The sequence below is a fragment of the Glycine max genome, chromosome 14, assembly GCF_000004515.6.
Source record: "Glycine max cultivar Williams 82 chromosome 14, Glycine_max_v4.0, whole genome shotgun sequence".
Lineage (NCBI taxonomy): Eukaryota > Viridiplantae > Streptophyta > Magnoliopsida > Fabales > Fabaceae > Glycine > Glycine max.
Window position 1 is genome coordinate 8,310,467 of NC_038250.2, and position 21,519 is coordinate 8,331,985.

A 21,519-nucleotide genomic window follows, 5' to 3' on the forward strand; every position below is an offset into this window, starting at 1 on the left:
CGCGGGATGAATGGTCTCTACAAGGGTGTAGTTGCTACTACCAAGTCATGGGCTGTTGGGATCCCTGTAAGCTGAATGCTTGCTTTTTGGTGTGAAGCTTATTGGTTTAATTGCGGCCATCTTGATAGAATTTTAGAAAATAAATCTTGGATTTTTTTACACAAAGATGCGTAATATAATATGTTCACACCATGCTAATTTAATCTAAGAGGGTTTTTACAATGTGTGTACTTGGATGGAAGCTTGAATCCATTTCCACAATCTTGAATCCTTGATATAACCTTGGAAGAAATCTTGAATCGATACTTGCAATCTTGGTATAAACCCATAGAAGAAAAGAATGAGGAAAAAATAGGATTTTTCCACAAGTTGTGCATACAAAAGTGTCATGGAGTATCGGTTTTATAGCCATCAGATGAGAGCAGAGGTTTTCACCAACAAAAAAAAATGATGGGAGCAGAGGTCCCTCGTTTGGACAACAAAGTGCCCAAACAATCATAGATCAGTTTACATCATAAGTCCAAATTACAAATACCTATCATTGTAATTGAAATAAAATAATATTAGTTTTCACAAATATTGTTTAATAATCTTAAATCAATCTAATAATTAATTAATATTAATCCACAAAAAATCTAACACATCATTCAACAAGTTGTGGCCTAGCATGAGCAGTTGTTGTATTGACTTTCTTAATTGGCACTTTTGCTTATTGCTGAAAATTTAATGTGTCTTTGGAACACTTCATGAATTGGAGAGCATTCCTTGAAATGAAATGATTTACCGTGCATAAAATGATATGCAATGTAAGTGAATTGTATTGAATTGGTAAACTGATTTCGTGCCAAACTATTGTCTTAAAGAATTCAGCTATAGATGAAATTAGCTCTTTCATTTGAAGTACAACTTTAAGAGGTAGTAATTAAATTATATTGAGTTTCAGCTGGTAATTGCAGCTTGAATACAGGTGCTTTGCATTTATAGAAACATGTAGTAAGTAAATTATATTTTAGTAATCTTGTCTCCCAAGTACACAATCATATTGACATTACTATTTTCTTCTCTAAGATTGACATAATAATTTTGAAATAGATAGATGGGAATTTAATTGTTCCATACTGGGAAAAATAAAGTATGTATTGTTGCACAGTTGTTTTCTTTTTCCATTGACCTTTTACAAAACAGATCCCATTTATCTCTTTTTCACTTCTTGGCAGATAGGAATAGTAATAAGGGCAGCAGCATCAGGTCATCTACCGAATTATGGTTTTGTACTTGTTAGTCTGGGAAGCACTGCTGTTTTACTTATCACATTCAGAGCATTATTATATGCTATTCTTCCCGTTGACAATAGCAAGAAGAGCGATGACTATCGCCGTGGCAGTCCCTTTGAACTCTTTGAGGTATATAACCCTTTCATCTTTGTTAGATCTCAGGATATTTTATTTCTAGTTCCATTACAAAGCTTGGTATGAAAGAATAGGTTTTTCATTCTTGGAGACTTCTTAAAAGTCTTCCGATACAATTGCATTTATATAAACCTAAACATGTGTTGCACCTCTACTACATCTGTTGTATCCATGAATTTATGTTTGTAATACACAATAAACTGGGAGTTAATGGGAAAATGTTGAATTAAAAGCTGATGTATCTATTATGAATGCTCTTGTTTGCTGTCATAACTTAAAAGCCATAATTGAGAAGAAAATACAAAAGTAACTTGAGATTTGCACAGCAATTTGATTAGCTGTTGGAATCCATGCTTGTTCTTGCCAAAAATACCAATGAAGCTTATAATTACGAAAAGTAAGATTTACACAGCCTATATACTGTTAATTTCTACTTCAGCAGCACAATTTCCAAATACTTTGAACTAATTGTGCAAATAATTTAAAACTTTACTCATACTAATATTTTCTTTATCAATGAAGCTTATAATTATGATAAGTGAGATTTACACAGCCTATATACTGTTAATTTCTACTTCAGCACAATTTCCAAATACTTTGAACTAATTGTGCAAATAATTTAAAACTTTACTCATACTAATATTTTCTTTATCACCATATAACAATAATTGTATAGCCATCATTAACTTAACTGTATGAATTTTATAGCCATCTGTTGAGCATTGGATACTGAATCCTGATACAAAATTCATTGTTTACTGTTGTAGTTGCTCACATCATTAGTACGGCGGTGGTAGTAATGGTTTGCATGTTCACGGCAACATAATACACATCTGAATGTCAGTTTCCATCGCTAATCTCCTTGTACTATCGGCTCATGAAAAAAGTAAGAGTAGATGTATACTGCTGTTGAATTTTATTCAACTAAATGTGTACACTATTATTACACCTTTGATCAATTAAAAGTGCATTAACTATCAAGTAATTTGAATCATGCTCTGGTCCAAGTAAGAGCAAGATGTTTACTGCAGTTTAATTTTATTCCACGAAATGTGTATACTATTATTACACACCATTGATCAATTAAAAGTGCATTAACTATTAAGTCATTTGAATCATGCTCTGGTCCATTTGTACTATAGGCTGTCACTATCTGAGATCTCCCAGGTTTTTCCAAACAAGCTTAACCATTCATGTTAAATGATGATAATGGCTTTAAAACTAAAAGCTAAAAAGTTTCCTAGCACTTAGTAGGAAGCATAATTGAGAACATAAGGTTTTCTTACATATTCTTAATAATGTCTTATTTCTGTCCTTCTCTGTCTAGGAATCTGGTGTACATTTCATGTAGTATAAGAAGAGCTTAATGAGTTGAATGGTAAGATTGAGAAGTAATATTACCTTAGTGGTGCAAGAATCTTTCGCATCTGAAAGTGAGAAAACAGCCACCTTCCCTTGTAAATAAATATGGCAAACCTCATTTATGTTTCTTTCATCACTAATATTACCCAATTCCTTATAACTCATGTTTCTTTCTGATTGTCAATCAGGTATGCTTAATCTAGTAGTTCTCAATGGTCACGCAATGCTAATATTTTTTTTCCCCCTATATTATCACCTCCAATAGTCATGCTAGGCTACAATTATGAAAATCAAGAAGTTTCAACAAGATTGTTAATTCTTGATTAAGAGTGAAGGGATTATGATTGGTTATCCTAAACTCCATGATCAGATTTAATTTTTAGTGACATTATTTAAATAATTTAATTTCATTATGGTTTCTAGTCAATTAGCTAACTAGGATCATATTGTGAGTGACACTTTCCCAACACACATTCAAAGTAACATAACAAACCCAATAGGCAAGAAAATACAAATTATATTAAAATATGGGAAGCAATTAAGTTCAACACATGGTGGATTTAGTTACTTATAGTAGTCATTAACAAAACAAGTTCAAAACCATAACATAAATCCAACAACACACATCATGCTCTGATGGTAACTAATGCATTATCTCTTGGTTTGAGAACGTTCATCATAATGGGTCACACGTGATGCAAGACTAGGCTCAAACCATGTAGATTCACGATGGAGCTTCCTAGAATTGCTAAAATTGGTATTTTCACTTTATAGTTTGCATTTGTTACACGAATATTTGATGTCCATGCCCTATTTGAATTTTGAAGGTAACATTTGATACTTCTAGTCTTTGAACTATCTTGTGCACAATGTTTATCTGATTCCGATAAATTTAACTATTAAATTAGATGGAAAAAAAATTATGATGTATCATGTTTAATTTTATATGTAAGGGTGAAGGGACAAAGTGTTTTTTACCCTAGATATAATTGTGTTACTTTAAAAGTTTACTGAACTTTTATGAGTTTATATTAAATTAATATATATTTAATTGTAACTAGTTCTAAAATAATTCAATTACTGTCAAATGAACAAATCGGAAATCAGAGTTTTTTACTATTCGATTGATTAGACATGCTATAGAGACAATCAAAGGGTTTAGTTGTCGTAAATCTTTTAATACCTGAGTTTAATTCTTAGGCATAAAAAAAAAAAGAAAGACATGCTACAGAGACATTCCGTCGCATTCTTTATGGACCTCTTTTGGGTTGCAAATGAAACTGTAGGTTTGCTTTGGTAAGACTATATTTATGGTTACGCGCTTGTTTTTGATCATGTACACTACGAGTTACAAATGATAAAGGGAATTATTTCACAAAAAAATGAAAAAAAAATCAGTGGTCAATATTTATTGTTTTTAATAAATTTATAAACTTTGGTTATGAAAAAAAAATAGTATTTTTTTATGCTTCTGAAACAAAAATTAGTATATTACATCATTAACGATGGTAATTGAATCTAGATATGATGGATAACCATAAAAATTACTTATAATAGTAAGAAACTTATTAAATAGATATAGGTGTGGGTAATTATCATAAAGGTTTGCATGAGTATTATATTGCCCAATCCTATTCATTCATGCATAGTAAATTTATTACTATAATTTGAAAGTTAAAAACTTTAAATTATGATAAAAAAATATTTGTAATCTCAATAGAGAAATGTTAGAAATATATTATCTAACATGATCTTTAAATATACTTTCTCGATTTTTTATTTTAATTTTTGATAAATTTTAACGAATTAGAGAAAGAATGTTTAAAGAAGTGTATGATAGAATGAGTACCTAACACTTCTCAATGCATTATAACTAGAAGTTGAATTTTTTCTAAATAATTTTTTCCTTTCAATTCCATATTTTATTTTAGGTTTAATTGTAAAATTTGTCCCTCTATTTTATCAAATTGGTCATTCTATTTTTTAATTTAGTATTGAAATCTCCCTATATTTCAAAATTTATCACCTTAGTACTAGTGGTGATTTTAATGGTTGACTATGGTTAAATTTTAAAGGTGATTATACTAGAAAGTTAATTAATATTAAAAAAATAAGAACCTAAAAAAATGCTTAAGAAAATATTAGAATCATGATCCTTGAAATGAATGACACACACATTTACTATTACACCCACATGGAAATTTAAATACTTGATGCAAAATATAGTATTTATATAAGTTTTATGTAAAAATATTTCAAAATTAAATCTTTATTTTTTAAAATTTATTATATTTTTATAATCTTATATATTATCTTTTAAAATATAAAATATAAGATTAAATTCTATTTTCACATAAATTAAAATATGTATACTTATATAAATTTTATTTTTATTTTATATATTATATTTTTATAATCTTATGTATTTTTATAACATTATTTAAAACTTATTTTATATCGTAAATATATAATATAAATTTTATCTTTAATGTATATTTTTTTATATAAATTATAATTTCATAAAATGATAGTATTTTATTATCTCTTAGAATATTTATATATATGATTTAATGACAATATTTATTTACATATATTAAGATACTCTTGTTATTTATTTTAATAGTATTTTTTATTTATATTTAACTTTATTTAAATAGGTATGTAATTTTTTTAAAGAATTAAATTATATAGTAAAAATGCATAATTAAATAAAATAATATAGTATTTTCTATTTTCAAAATATTTATGAATATATTTATTGACAATATTTTTTTTATCTATATTATAATAAATAACATGAATATCTTAATATAAATAAAAAATATTGTCACTAAATCAAAAGCATTATTTTAAAAGATAAATATAATATATAAAATAAAAATAAAACTTATATAAATATATATATTTTAATTATGTGAAAATATTATTTAATATTATATGTTATATTTAAAAGATAATAATAAATTAAAAATGAATAAAATTTGAATTTGAACTATTTTCGCATAAAACTTATATTGATATTATATTTTACACCAAACCGTCAAATGAGCACTTGTGTATACTGGTAAATGAGTGTGCTTCTTGTTGGTCAATTTTTTAATAAACGTCTAAAAATTAATAGTTAATGGTTAAAATCAGCTCTGAGACTACGATAGTAAATTTTGAATTATATAAAGACTCAAATAGTGAATTAAAAAAATAAAGGAATTGATTTGGTGAAATAGGTAAAATAGAGAGACAGACTTCATAATTAAGCCTTTATTTTATTATGAAAATGCTCTTTATTATTATTATTATTATTATTATTATTATTATTATTAGTGGATTGAGGCACTCGATGCCTCTACCTATTTTAACTAAAAAGAAAAAAGAAAAAAAAATAGAAGTTAAAAATAAACTAAAAACATGAGAGTAATGTGCAGTTATTAGGAGAAATAACAAAAATTTAAAAACTAACAAAGGATAACATGGTCTAGTAAAATGTTCAAGTTATTAGTATAGATAACAACACTCATGTTTTATATTTTATCAAATAAGCGTATAGTGGGAGTTTATATTTAAGTTAACTAAAATGAAAATATAGATATTTTTTTAAATGCAGTTATAATGGATATTGTATTTTATATAAAAAGAAATGGATATTGTAATTTATATTACCCTACTAAAACTTTACCTGTAGTCCTCCCTGCAAAACAATCAAAACATAAAGTTTGTACTGGACCTGACCTAACCCGCAAACCTTTTTTGGGCCTTTTTTATTACTAGGATGGCTGACCCAGTTTCATTTAAAAAAATGGGCTGTTTTAGGCGTTTTCTATATGCATTCCTCTTTTTTTATGCACACTCCCATTTATATTTTGTATTTTTTTTATTATCATATATACCCTTTATACCCATAGCATTTATACAAAATCATTATACCGGGATGTATTTGCCGAAACAATGTTTTGATTTTAACACTCAAGAAAATACTTTCTAAAACAAATTTATTTTTAGCATTCCATAAAGTAATTTTCAAAAATACTATTAGTTATAACATAAAAATAAATACCTTAAAACTTTAATTTTCTTATTTTTTATTCCCATTACAAATTAAAGATGTTTTGAGATTGAATTAGATGTAAACTCAAAATTCTAAAATATTATCAGAATTTATCCTAACAATTATTGTTGAGTTTATTAGACCATTTACTATTGGATAGTTATCATATTGTATTTGAGATGTGAAATCCTTGATGTGAGGAGTGAGTGTATTTGAGATGTGAAATCCTTACAACATAAGTCAAAATTTTAAATTCCAAGATTCTTTTTTTGGTATAAAAAATCCGAGACTTTTTGTATTTGATGAAACAGAAAATGAAAAATATAAAACTATGATTTAAAATGTTTTTAATTTTATTTTTTGTTCTATTCTAATTTTTTGAAAACCTCCCAATTCTTTTCTTCTTGTTATATTGTTTTCAAATGCATAGGTACCAATTCTGTGTGGACTGATCAAGAATGAATGAGAGAGAGAGACATAGTAGTAGACAAAAATTGACTGGGGAACGAGGTAAGTAAAGCAAGGTGGTAATAATATTGAAATTGAAGACACCGAACCGAACCGAAAAGAAGTAAAGTAGAATGAACAAAGAATAGAAGTGACGTGATAGTATGACAGAAAAAAAGCCCTAGCATTGGCAACAGGAATAGGCATAGGCATAGGCATATATAGGCTTCTTAGGGTTTTCTTAGGCTTAGGCTGTGTATTCTCTGTCGCTACACGCTGCCGGAAGGTTGTTTGTTTGGGTTTGGGCACTGCATGCGGTGTCAAATCACACATATTACATGGATCTGCCTTATTAAAGTGTGTTAGGACATTAATTAAAAAATTAAAATAAAAAATATTGATTGTAAAAATATATAAAGATATAAAAATATTATGAGTAATATAATTTTGTATATTTTAATTTTTTTTTTAGTTTTTTTATTTAATATTTTAAAAATATTAGTTAGTATTTATTATATTATATGTGTGTGCATATATTTTTTTTTGTTTATCCTTTTTTTTTTCTTTTAAGATTCTGTTTCTGTTTTTTCTGCCACAGTAGTCTTCATCAACGATTGACCTTCCTTCCTTACACTCACATTACTATAAACGGTGACTTTGCTATTTTATACACATTGCCTGATATGGATGAATCTGTAAGATGCTTCTGTAAAGGTTCAGTAATATGGAATACATATATAGGGAGCTTGGACTGGTAGTGTAGTAGCATATGTTTGAAAAAGGTCTACCTAAGAAAAGATTTATAATTGGTATGTTTTCAAATTTTCAATTATATTAAAACTAAATATATTTTAATTTTTTATTATCATTCAATCATATTTTTTCTTATATTATAAATTTATTGATGTTTATGATAATTATTTTAAAATATCATAATAATAATTTCTAATTAATTAATAAAGTAAATTTTAATATTAATAATATGAAAAATTAAACTCTAAATTTAAATCCACATACATAATTTTTTTTGATACAGGTCCACATACATAATTTAAATACACACGCATAATATCACCGTCTATAAAATAAATTACAATTATTTATAGAAAACTATTCTTGGAAGTACACAATATAATGTGTTTATTGAATATGAAAAAGCGTAACGTTAATGTATAGGAGTGTTATATAATGTATTTCAAATAATTAAGAGAGTTAAGGTAAAAAAAGGAAGAGACGAAGAGAGAAACATCACACAAAATTTTTAAAAAATGTTAATAAAATTTAGGTTTAATGTTATTTTGTCTATTATATTTTGAAATTATTTAACATTGATAAATTAAGTTTTAAAACTTTTATTTTGATATTTTATGTTTTCAAAATATATCATTTTGGTCATTTTTTTCATTTTTCGTTAGAAATGTTAGCATTTTGTTAAGTTTTAAATTTTTTCAAAAATAATCAAAATGATATATTTTTAAAACATAAAAGATCAGAATGAAACTTATAAAATTTAATATATCAAAATGAAACAATTTAAAATAATTAACTTTACATGATGACAGCTTTTAGTTGTCACTACCTTTATTTTATTTAAAAAATAAACAACTAAAATATATCATTTCCTCCAACCTCTTTCCGATTTAAAAAGATAAAAAATATAGTATCGCACAAATCGACCAACATCAATAAATAATATCGCCGAAATCACAAAAAACTCTTATACTCCTCACCAGGCAAGTAGAGAATTTCTCATCCAACATCTACACCTAGATCGGGCGAAGATGAACAAAGCATAAAGGGTTCGAATAATGCATTTCATTGGAAGATGATTTTTATTGGCTCGACTGATCAAACCTCATCTACAACCAGACGTTGTGAGTCTTATTCTTTGTCTTTGTCAATGTGCTGTTACCAGTGTTGGCAATGAGACGATTATTGCCATTAGGTGACGTGACAATTCTGACCACGTGGAAAGTTTGCAGCGAAGATGAAATTGAGGGTGGGGAAGCGATTTTTTTGGATCGATGGTGAGAGGCGGAGTGGTGGAAGGGGAAAGGATTTTTACCCATTGTGATTGAAAATAATTGATGAATAAAATTATTATCATTATTAAATGTAATAATAATAATAATAATAATAATAATATTAGAGTAAATGTTGTTGTTCATGATTTCAAATTCATTTGTTCTTCATTTACATAATGATTTTTAATTTTTAAGTAAAAAAGATAGTCCAATTTAAATTTTAGACTCCACTATGTTAACTAAACTATTTTAAAATTTAAAACATGGACAAAAAACTAACATTTCTAACAAAGAAAAATTGAAAAAAGAACAAAAATAATATATTTCAAAAACATAAAGGGACAAAACGAAACTTTTAAAACATAATGTACAAAAATAAAGTAATTGTGAAACATAATGGACTAAAAGTGACACTAAATTATTTTAAAATTTAAAAGTTAACAAAAGACTAACGTTTCAACGAAAAATTGAAAAATAACCAAATTAATACATTTAAAAAATATAAAGAATTAAAATAAAATTTTTAAAACTCAATGTACCAAAACAAAATAACTACAAAATATAATGGAGTAAAAATTACATTAAACCTATTATTTATTCTAACCTCTAATAGTAGTAATACTTGAGATATTTAAATGCAAAAAACATTAGGATTTTTTCTTTTTCTTTTCTTTTTGTAATTTCGAAATAACTATGCATAAATAGTTTAATAGATATATGTACTCTTAGCATATATAAAAGCTTTTACAATGTGAATCCATTAAATATCTTTGATATAATTTTTTAAAATAATTATTATAAAAATTAAAAAAATTTATACATGACAATTTATATTTGAATGATAATAAAAAACACTTTTAGTATATATACTTTTTATTCAATAGTTAATTTAATTTAATTAAAATATACTAAGTTTATACTATGATCTAATCAAATATTTATAATAAATTTAATGATTTTATAATAATTATTTTTAAAATAACTTTTAATTGATTGATCGTAGAAATACTTTTACACTAATAATACATTAAACAACAGTTAAACTTAAACTCTGTTTAGTAAAATATAAATATTGAGAAAAAAATAAAATTCTTGAATTTTAAAAATTATATCTCTGCAGTAATTTTGCAATAGTAATTCATTGAATTCTAAATTTTTTATTTAAAACTAAACTCATAGTTTCAAATTTTATAAATAATTAAATAGTAATTACATTCATAATATAATTTATATAATATTATTACACAATCAATTACATACTTCATCATTGAGGTGGTTGTTTTTTTATAACGGTTTCGTACATATTACATTTTTTTGTAATTACCTTGTCTGCTTTGTTTAAGAAATTGTCCCTTTGTGGTCTCGAGGCATACGTTTAAGAAACTAAGAATCAAATTGAAGAGTTATATAACAACTTAATAATTAGTACATTTTATATTGTCTTGTGTTAAACGAGGATTTCCGCCATAATTTTTCTATTTTCTTTTTATTATAAAAGTAATTTATATACAGTTGTTTGCGTAGTAAACATTTATTTAATATAAACGGTTAATAAGCTATTTACCTAAATACATAAATTGACTTTGAAAAAATAACTTACATATAGTTCCAATAGGCATATAACTTTTTTTTTAAAACGAGTTTTAACTTATTTTAACAAGTTTTTTGTTATTATATGTACATAAATCATCAAAATAAGTTTTTTCTAACTTAATTTAAGGTTTGTGTGTTCCGCAGGTAAAAAAAAACAATTACTCTCAACTAAGCGAACACTAGTCTTAAAAGATGCATGTAGAAGACACCATAACACACCATACATATCTTGATAAAAGAGGAACTAGCTAGAGACGTACGAAATAATTTTAACGTACTTATTCAGTATCAGATTAAATATTTGATGATTAGTTTAATGATTTTTTTAAAAATATATAGAATTAATGACTAAAAGAGTAATATGTAGTATACGATGCATAGACTCATGCTACTTGAAGACCGATCTTCGTTGATGACAAATACTGGCAAAGTGGAAGACGCATGCATGCCCAATAAAAGCAGGAAGTTCATGATATATCCTCTGGACAAAGAGTTTACACATTGCTTGTGTATCATGTCGACGAATTTAACCAGAAGGATTTGTGCTTTGCATACGGTAAAGTTCAAGTGACACATTGATTAGATATAGTACCTCATCAGAGCTTATAAAACCTAGGCAAAGATCTTGGAAGTTAATTTGCTTTGTAGGAATGATTTAAGCTTAAAATTTAAGATCATATCATAATTTATCTTAAATTTATCATTGTAGCACTTATTATATTTCCATGCATAACCCTAAAAAATGCATGAAAGTCTCGTATTGATTAGAAATATTGACATTGTTTATCTTACAAGTAAATTTTTATAAGGATGGTCAAAAGTCTAAGGTTACCTGTGGTTTATCATTTGGCCTCTTCTAACTTATGTTTGGCCAGTCAACTCAATCATGAGATAATATTGTTTGAAACTAGTTAAATTAAGGAATACTAAGATTGTTTTTGCAAACTTAATTTGTAAAATAAAATGGATTCAAACTTAAGTTTTCAAATTTTAGTTCAAACATACTTGTGTGTTTGTAAAAAAAAAAATCCTATTAAGAAATTGTGCTTTGTGGGGTTAGCTTTCTTGTTCACCAAATTCCTGTCAAGTCAGTTATTGCTTGCTCTTAAAATCCCGTAATGCCATAAAACAAGAAACACCATTCATAGTCTTGGTCCATTAATAATCGGATAGTAACTTGAGTCAATAGATAAACCAAACATGCTGCATAAGCCATTGAAGCAATGAACTGCATCACACCTCACTTCAGGTACTATAGAGAGAGTGGCATGGTGACAAGGGAAGGACAAGGGCTATTTTTTGAACAAAGAGCCAAACCCTACTTTCATGAAGATTCACCTATAATAAGGACTTGGAAATATTGTACTAAATTTATATACAAAGTACATTATTATCAAACCCTACTTTCATGAAGATCCACCTATAATAAGGACTTGGAAATATTATACTAAATTTATATACATAGTACATTATTATTATACATCTTCCAACTTCCAAGAACGAATATCGATCCTTTTCACTCTTTTAGAAACTAGTACACCAGAGGAAGATGGCATAGGATATGGATTATTTTGTTCATTTTCTTTGAGTTTCAATAGTACCTTTTTTAGGGGATTCCTGATTTTCCTTCCATGCAACACTGTATTTTTATTAGTTTATTGCGACATTCGTGATAACAAAGTAGGGTAGAAAAAAAAAAGAAAAGGATATATCAAAAGCAGACACCAAGTTGTCCCTGAGCTCTTTCAATCGCTGTCGACCTTAAAATAAGAAAAAGAGAGGAACAAGAAGTCAAGAATGAGAAAAGGAGGTAAAAGAAGGGCACACCCTTGATAAGTCGAGAGAGTAAGAATCTAAGGTGATCGTGACAAGACATGCAAGCTTGGATATTGACATTTCAAGAGGGCGTTGAGGGGCAGTGGGAGAGAGAAAAGAGGATTGAATTTGAGCTGTTGAAGGGGCAGTTTTTGCATATAAGGAAGGGAGCATAATGAGGAGAGAGAGTGTGGTTGTAGAAAGACACAAGATTGTAGACCAAATTGTTTTGTTTTGTTTGGTGCATGACATGAAAGGCATGCAATTGATGTGAATGGGGGAAGAGATAGATATAGATAGGCAAACATAAACATATTATGCTGTGGTGAGTGCTGACATAGTGGCAGCTGAACAAGTGCACAGGGCCACAACAACTCTTACAATATTACAGCTAGTGATCTTTTCTCAGTCCAGAAGGGTAGCCATCACAGCAGGGGACAGTGATCTCAAAATCTAACTTTGATTTATGCTTGGATTGGATCTCCTCTCCGAAGCTAGCTAGCTTCTGCTGCATGCCGTGAATGAATGATGGTGGATATTTTCCTGATCTCACGTGATTCTCAATTACTCACTTGCTTTTCCTTCATTTGATATATTTTCTCTGCCCACATTCATGCAGATGGTCCACACCATATTAGTTTATGATTCACACATAATCTTATTCTTACCTATGTAATATGACATAATAGTAGATAATCTTATCCTATAAACACATGATGATAAGGGATTTAATTTTCGTATAAAAAAATATGTTAAAAAATATTAATTTCTTAAATGGGTTAGTATCTCTTAGTTAAAGAATATCCAAATAAAAAAAAAAGATAATCATATTCTTTATATATATGATAAAAAAATTAATTTTTTTATCTGTAAGTTTAGAAGAACAACATCGGTTGAAAGTATTAATCTCTTAAATAGACTTTTATACCTTAAAACATTAATCTTTGACTCTTAGCTAGAAATATCTTAAACACCCAAAAAAACTCATGACATGGATCTTAGCTTATATCATCCTATATGCAACTTATAATTACATAGGAAATTATACTAATATATTTTCTAACATTATTTTAAATATAACTTTTTATTATTAATTGAAATTTATTAGATTATGACATGGATCTTAGCTTATATCATCCCATATGCAACTTATAATTACATGAGAACTTATACTAATATATTTTCTAACATTATTTTAAATAATTATTAATTGAAATTTATTAAAAATAATAAAAATTTGTGATTCTTACTTCTATTTAACATTATTCTAATGATTTTGTAGTTTCTAACATTCTTCTAAATACATAGCTATACGTAGCCATACATAGTTATATTTCTCATAAAAAAGGAAAAATACTTTTTCTTAACTTAAATTTTCTTTCGGATATATTTGAGATTATATATATAACATATGATGAAAGATATTTTTTTCATGTTCAAATAATGAAATTAAAAAAAAAAGGCTTAACATGTCTCATCTTTCTTGTTGCATCAAAATAAAACAATGTTTCATCTTTGTTTTAAATTAATTATAAATAAAATTACGCACAGGATGTAGTTTCATCCTGATCGTTGATACTCGGTATATAATTTGGTTCTACATTTCTTTGGCTAAAGTGAAAAGCGATCGTTATTTTGATTTTTTTAATGTTTAAATGTGTGGGAGACGTGCATACTTAACAAACTTTTAGATACTTTAAGTGGACAAAATTGATTTTAAATAAAATTAATTTTACAAAATTAATTTAAAATGATATAATTTATGTTTAAATGTTTTTATTATAAAATTAAGTAAGAGTAAGACTAATATAAAATTTTGGATCCAATAAAAAAATTATTTAAAATTGTTTCAATCCAGAATTGATTTTTAACTCATAATCAATTTTAAAATTTTCTTTAACATGAAATCAAACATGTGAAAATATATTTAAAATTAATTTTTTATTCATAATCAATCTAATGTGTAATCAAGCATGCACAAAATCTCAAAAAACTCTAATGTTATGACCACAATTGTGGTTGCAAATCATGTATTAAAACCTTGATTTCTATAAACATTCTTTGTTGCTGTTATTTTAACTAGAGAGACAATTGAAGAATAACTAGTTGATGTTTTTAAGTTATAATTTAGATTAATGAACTTATTCATAACACATTAGTTAATTCAAAATTTATTCGCAATTGAGTATTTACGTGTAATATACATCGTTATTTTAAAAAATTTGAATAAAAAAAAAGTTTGTGAGAAAGAGCAAGACTTAGAATGGATTTTTGTTTTGTTATTGCTGTTCATAAGCGCTGTTCAAGTTCTAGATCAATGTGAACATATATACGTCCTTGGAGCTCATTGTTAATGACTCCTGAATTTCCGTATGCGTGGTTGGTTCAACTGTTCAGTACATCTGAACAGTGCTTATCTCTTTTGTCTTCCTAGTTAGTTCCACGTCTTTTTCTTCTATAATGTCAGTGACTTATTAATTCAGTGTTTAACAGAAGGTGTGACAGAGAGGAGACACAAAAGTTTGGTTGTTGAAATCATGTCATAAGATTATATTACATGATCAACGATTTTTTTTGCATTAGTTTATCAATTTTCCAATTTAACATGCTCGTGTGTGTCTTCATAGCAATCATTGACATGAACGTATAATACAGCTGAAGAGTTTGGACAAGTGACAACAATGTTGCCATTATGTTTGGTGAAAAAAAGAGCTCATAACTCATAAAAATCAGTAAAGCCTTTTTAAATCGGAGTTTTCGGATTTAATCCTGACAACGTGGATAAAATTTGTCAAAAATTACTCTTCATTTATACTCTAATTATCTATATATATTGGATTTCATATTTTGTGCATTTTCTTTTCAAGTCAAGAACTATTCTTTGTAGCTTCTGATCCATGTCAAATGGTAACGGATGTGTTACCAAACGCATTTGTTAATTTGATACCACTGTGAAGGAGTGAGGGCCCTAGATGGTCCCTAATAGGATCAATGGAATAGGATATAGTAAGCATTTGCATATACCAATGTAATGCATGAGAAGGGTAAATAACAGAGAAGTGAAATCATTGAATTGTGATGGGCAGAAAAGCAAGGTGAAGTCCTTAGCAGAAGGGTTGTGGGTGGGGACCAATGGCTGTTTTTTTTTTTTTGTGTGTGTGTGTGTGTGTGTGAAAGTAGGGTTAGGGTTGAAAAAAAAAACTGACATTTGTTGATGGAAGCAATAAGAATTGCACTTATCTAGTTATAATTGTGATTCAATAAACCGTAGGAAAATGTTTGATAGATATTTATTGTGTTATCTAACATCTAGAAAGATAAAAAAATAAAGTATTAAAGTGAATTAAGATCTCATGATGAGTTGAACTTTAGAAAAGATACGAGTTGTCCAAATATTAGGAGAAATACTTTAATAGAGGGAGATTATTGGTTATTTATATGGTTGTTTGCTGTTTGAGAGAAAAACAATCCGATTTAATTATTTTGATTTTGTTTCTTAATTATTTAATCAGTTTAATTTTAATATGAAAATCAATTGAATCTAATTTATTTTTATTTGAATTGGATTGATTTCTGATTTTTGAAAAGGATTCTACAAATATTAAATTTAATAAATGATGAATTTCATAAATTAACTAGCATTTTAGCATGTGAAAGATAAATATTTATTTTATATGGTTAAAATTTATAATAAATTCTATTGAATATATAAATTACATTATAATTAAAATTTATCACAAAATGAATTTTTGGAACATATAAATCGTATTTTATGAGTAAATTATTATTTTTGTTCTCAAAAGGTGTGAAGGATTATCAAGTTATTCTTCAAAGATGAAAATTAGCAAAAATGCATATAGTCAATTAAGTTAGTAAAGCTATACTGGTAACGCCATTATAAATTATGAGGTGACTTGTTACGTGTAACGTCTTATCTTTGCTAGCTTGCAATTTATATTCAAGTGACTTTGAGAATTCTATCACATATCATTATCTTTAATTAAATTGAACATTATCCAAATATGATTTTTAAATATTTCTTTAGATTGAAGCTCTAAATATTACTAAAACACCTCTAGTGTTATTAAACTAACTAGAATATAGTGTTTAGCCAAAATATAATTGATAAAAAAATATAGAAGCTTTATTTTATGTAAAAAATTAACCGTAATTAACTAGTTTAATGACCCTTGTAATGCACGAGCTAGTGATTAAATTATTTGATTAATTGATATGAAATTATTCTTAAACATATAACATAATTTCCTAAACTTGCCAATTGCATTTTGAAGTTTGACAACAAATAAAAATGAAACAAAATACAAATTATTCTAAATTTAAATTGCAAAATAGAAAGTAGATAACTATATACAAATAAAAATATATATTGTTCCAGATTTAAAATTGAAATTGATAGTTAATCACTATTTGTTCTAGTCTAGAGAGTACTAACAAAATAACTTATCGAGAGATCAAACGTAGCCTAAACAGGATTGTCCTTTCCTCAAAGTGAAGGATGTTAACTTTTTTAGAGGTTTTCGGTCATGCATGGCATCAATTTAAATTTGGCTGGTTTTTGAACCCCATGGATCCATTTGGGTTGTGATATTTGTTCTCTGAGCTCTTTTGACTATATTTTATTGCCTTTGAAATCACTAAAGAAAACATTTAAGAGAAAATTAAAGAGAAAATCTATATTATACATTATCTGCAACTAGTTTTTGAGCTGGATTTTTTCAATCCATCAGTAGTCTGTTTTGATCGGGCAAAAAATGGTTGATAGTGGGTCGAGGTCAATTTTTAAAAATTAGGTAAAAATAATAAAATTAGTTTGTAAAACTATGGGTTTCTATATTATTTAGGTATAAAAGTAGTGTTGTGTCTAAGATATGATATTTTAAGTTTAAGATATCAATAAAGGTAGATACGTGTGTCAAACAATTTTTGTTGATATTGTTAGTATTGAAGACAAAGTAGTTAAAATAGTTAGAAGAAATATTTAGGTGGACGAGTGAAAAGGATAATAACAACTAAAAACTTAAAACTATTTTCTTTAATAACGTTTTTTAGTTTTTTTTTTTTTTTTTACTTTTTAGAGAAGTAAAACAAATATAAAACTAAAAAAAAACATTATTGTTCGTGTTTTTGGCATTGAATTAAAACTAAACGATCAAATTGGTCTTTGAATTTGTCGACGAATCTCAGTTTAGTTCCTGAATTTTACAAAATTAAAAAAAATCCCTGACATTGTTCTGTTACTCAAATTCATCCTTCCCTTATCTCGACTCTGTTAACTTTAACACTATTCATTCCTGTGATGGAGGGAGGGGGTGAGACAGAAAGAGACTACGTGAAGAAGAGAAGCCACAGAAGAAGCAACTGTGATGATGGTGGCCGTGAGACCAGCAGGAATTGTGGCATGACAGACAGAAAAACAAAGAGTGGAGGGCAGAGAAAAGAAAATGAAGAAGAAAGGAGAAGATGATTTTAACGTTAGTTTCATCTTGGTCCCTCTCTTTCGTTAGTTAATAGAGAAAAAATAATGTTTGGACCAATTTGAATAACATACAATAATTTAAGGAATGTTTTTTCCTTTTATTTTAATAAAATTTCAGAGACTAAAGTGAGAGTGAATGACAAATTTAAGGACCAATTTGGTAATTTACTCTTGAATTAACATAATTAATGCTAAATTTAAAGTAACTTATTCTAATTATTTCTTTTGGATATTTTAACTTATATGGCACTGTTTAAATGATAAAAATAATAATAATGTATAATGCTCTAAAACATAATATAATATAAAATGTAATATTTGATGATAAGAAACTGTGAGTTAAAGAAAAAATTATAGAAAGTATTATTAGAATATCAAATATAAATAATATTAATAAGAGACGAGGTTAATGTTTAAAATAATTGAACCTATATTTGGTTGGAGAAAAAATTGAAAAAAAAAAATAACCCAGCATTTTCATTGGTTTTTTTGAAGGAAAAAAAATCAACTTCTAAAAATAAAATTTGAAAATTTTCTTTTCTTTTAGCTTTTTTTCAATTCAAACTTCAAATTCTTATTTTTTTCTCTTATTTTCTTTCCTTCGGATCAAACAAACCATTAGTTTATACGCAACAAAAAAAAATGAGAATAGACATGACAAGTGTACTCATTCTTGCTAGGATTAACCCAAACTTATCTTGACTTTGATGGAAAAAAAATCGAATTAAATTGGGTTGGATTTAAATTTTTATTGGTTGAAAAAGTTCGGTAATAGGGTCAATATGCTGGTCCTCACCCTTGCCCTACCCCAACCTTACTATTATTTTGATATAATAAATATTTTAAATTATTATTATAATTTCACAATTTTAATGGATTAATGTTTTTTATACATGAAATTATTGTTTTTCTTATAATTGTGTATAATTTTTACTTAATTTCAGGTTGCACTCAAAAAATAAATGAGAGCAAATAATTTTACTTAATTTATTACTCACTTGAAACTTTAACCTTGGTGAACAAAGTGTCAAGATTACTATTTATTTAAGTTATTCCAAAATAAATGACATCAAATAATTTCTACTTAAAATTTTAATTTAGCATACTTTAATAGATTTAGTCCAATTACAAAAAAAATTATGATGTTTTCTTATTTTTTATGAAAAAAAAAAGATAGAATTGGAGATGAGACGGATTGGGAAAATTTAATCTCCAATCAAGAGGAGAGAATGAATCTAATATTTGGATCCAAAGGAGATAAAAAAGGGAGACAAAATAGACTAAAGAGTCGAAAGGACTTTCCATGCTGAGAGCCATAGCTTCTCAGCACTTTCCCTCTCTTAAATTGGGACAGAGCCTTTCATTGGATTCAAACACAAATCATTTCCGTTTGAAAATTTTGTCTCCACGAAGCATTCCATGCAAATTTGCGTGAATCATCTTTCAACTACAAAGAGAAAGAACCTTGACCACTCGCTTGGTAGCAACTAGCGCCATAGCTTAGTACATTGCATGCCCATTAACAGCAAAAAGGTCGAAAAGGAAATAAAAAAGTAGAAAAAAGATAGTTTGACCAGCCAAAATCGCTGGAAACTAATTGTGATTTTAGGTTTATTTTGGATAATCTAAAATGGCATTAAAATACTAACTAATGGAAGTTTAGATAAATATTTACATGTTTAATCATACATTGATAAATTAATGATCTGGGTCTAAACTCTAAATTTGATTTTAAGTTGAAACAATCTTATAAGTAAATTTTGGATTGAATAAAAAAAATTATCCTAAACTTTGCAACCAACTTATCTTTAGAAGGAAAACATCTATATATAAATAATTTTATTTCAAAATCACAGTCAATTTTGTAAATATTCACTCAAGCACACTAAATATATGAATTTAATCACTGGTGTGAAAACTCATTAAGGCTTGTTTAAAAGAGCTTGAGATGGAAAGGCTAGAAACATAAGCCAATAGCGAATGAGAAACTTCTTTAATATATGTGATTATTTTTTGTCAATGATGCAGATGTTCTCTGCCAGAAACAATATTATTCGAAGAAGGAATATTCTTTATGGTAAAGTGAAATTAGATCTCTCGATCAGAAATGATCTTTTGATATCCAACGTCCGAATTAAATGTGAAATCTTGAGAGAAATAAAGTATGAAGATTAATGAATATAATAATAATTGAAGAGATTATTATGAAAAATATTTATTTTGTGTGTGCTTACGGTTTTAATCAAGATTAGTTATTATTTTTTATGGACACTACTTCCTATTAATATTATGATTAGGAAAAAAATCAATATTATAAAATGATTTAAGAAAGGTTTAAATATATTTTTTATCTTTGACATATACCTATTTTTTAGTATCTAGTCCCTAATAAATTTTTTCTTTGAATTGGGCTTCTCATATTTTAAAATTTTTATCTGAGGTCCCTTTTGTTAGTCGAGATCCGTTAACTGCTTACGTGATCGTTAACTAAACACGTTGGCATGGGACGTGCGATTTCATGTGTGGTGCCATGTGCTTACGTGGAAAAAGTTTTTTTTTTAATTTTAAAAACTAATATGACATTGTTTGAATTTAGATTAAAAGAAAAAAAAGGCTAACTTCAAATCGAAAGAATCAACCTTCTCTCCTTCCATTTCTCACTTTGAGTGGTCACTCACTCACTCACTCACTTGACCACTAGGCTTCTTCTTCTCCCTCTCCCTTTCTCCCCTTCCCAATGCCCTCTCTCCACCTTCTCCCTAGCACCACCAACGCTCCTAACTTCGCATTCCTCCTCTGCCTCTATTCTCCCCTTCTCCCCTTGAAAACCCAAACCCCTAAAAACCCAAACCCCCCTCAACCTTATAATGGAACTGCAAGCTCGAGTTCTCTGACTCCACCCCTCACATCGTTGTCATCACCTCTGGCAAGGGCGATGTGGGCAAGACCACCACCACTGCCAACATCGACCTCTCCATCACCAGCTTTGGCTTCTCTGTCGTCGCCATCGACGATAACATCGACCTTCGCAACCTTGACCTCCTCCTTGGCCTCGAGAACTACGTCAACTACATCATGATCAAGGTCCTCAATGGGGACCAAGGAGTGGTTAGTGACAACAGCATGAGTGTGAAGGGTGGGTGGCAGGATTTGCTGCAATGGCGTAGCATGATAGACTTTAGATTCTGCAAGTGGAGGAGGGGGAGCACTAGGGGCTCTTTTGAAACGCACGTGACCTATTCTGGTGCGGCCTAGAAGCGAAATGACCTTCTCGAACTTAAAGATAGTCACGTCAGTGACAACTTTGTAGTTAGTGTCGATGTTTTCCAT

At 27.7% G+C, this 21,519-nt stretch overlaps 1 protein-coding gene and 1 long non-coding RNA gene across 2 annotated transcripts; one reads left to right on the forward strand and one right to left on the reverse strand.

The window, feature by feature from the left end:
* The first annotated feature begins 6 nt into the window (after nt 1-6).
* On the forward strand, nt 7-2,514 carry LOC100801397 (uncharacterized). Its single transcript, XR_417920.3, has 3 exons — nt 7-66; nt 1,218-1,403; nt 2,177-2,514. It is a non-coding gene; the product is annotated as an uncharacterized lncRNA (long non-coding RNA).
* An 18,537-nt stretch (nt 2,515-21,051) lies between these two features.
* LOC102669638 (probable WRKY transcription factor 17) lies at nt 21,052-21,519 on the reverse strand. The gene has a single exon (XM_006596568.1). The coding sequence runs from the start codon at nt 21,517-21,519 to the stop codon at nt 21,052-21,054; it is 468 nt and encodes a 155-aa protein (XP_006596631.1).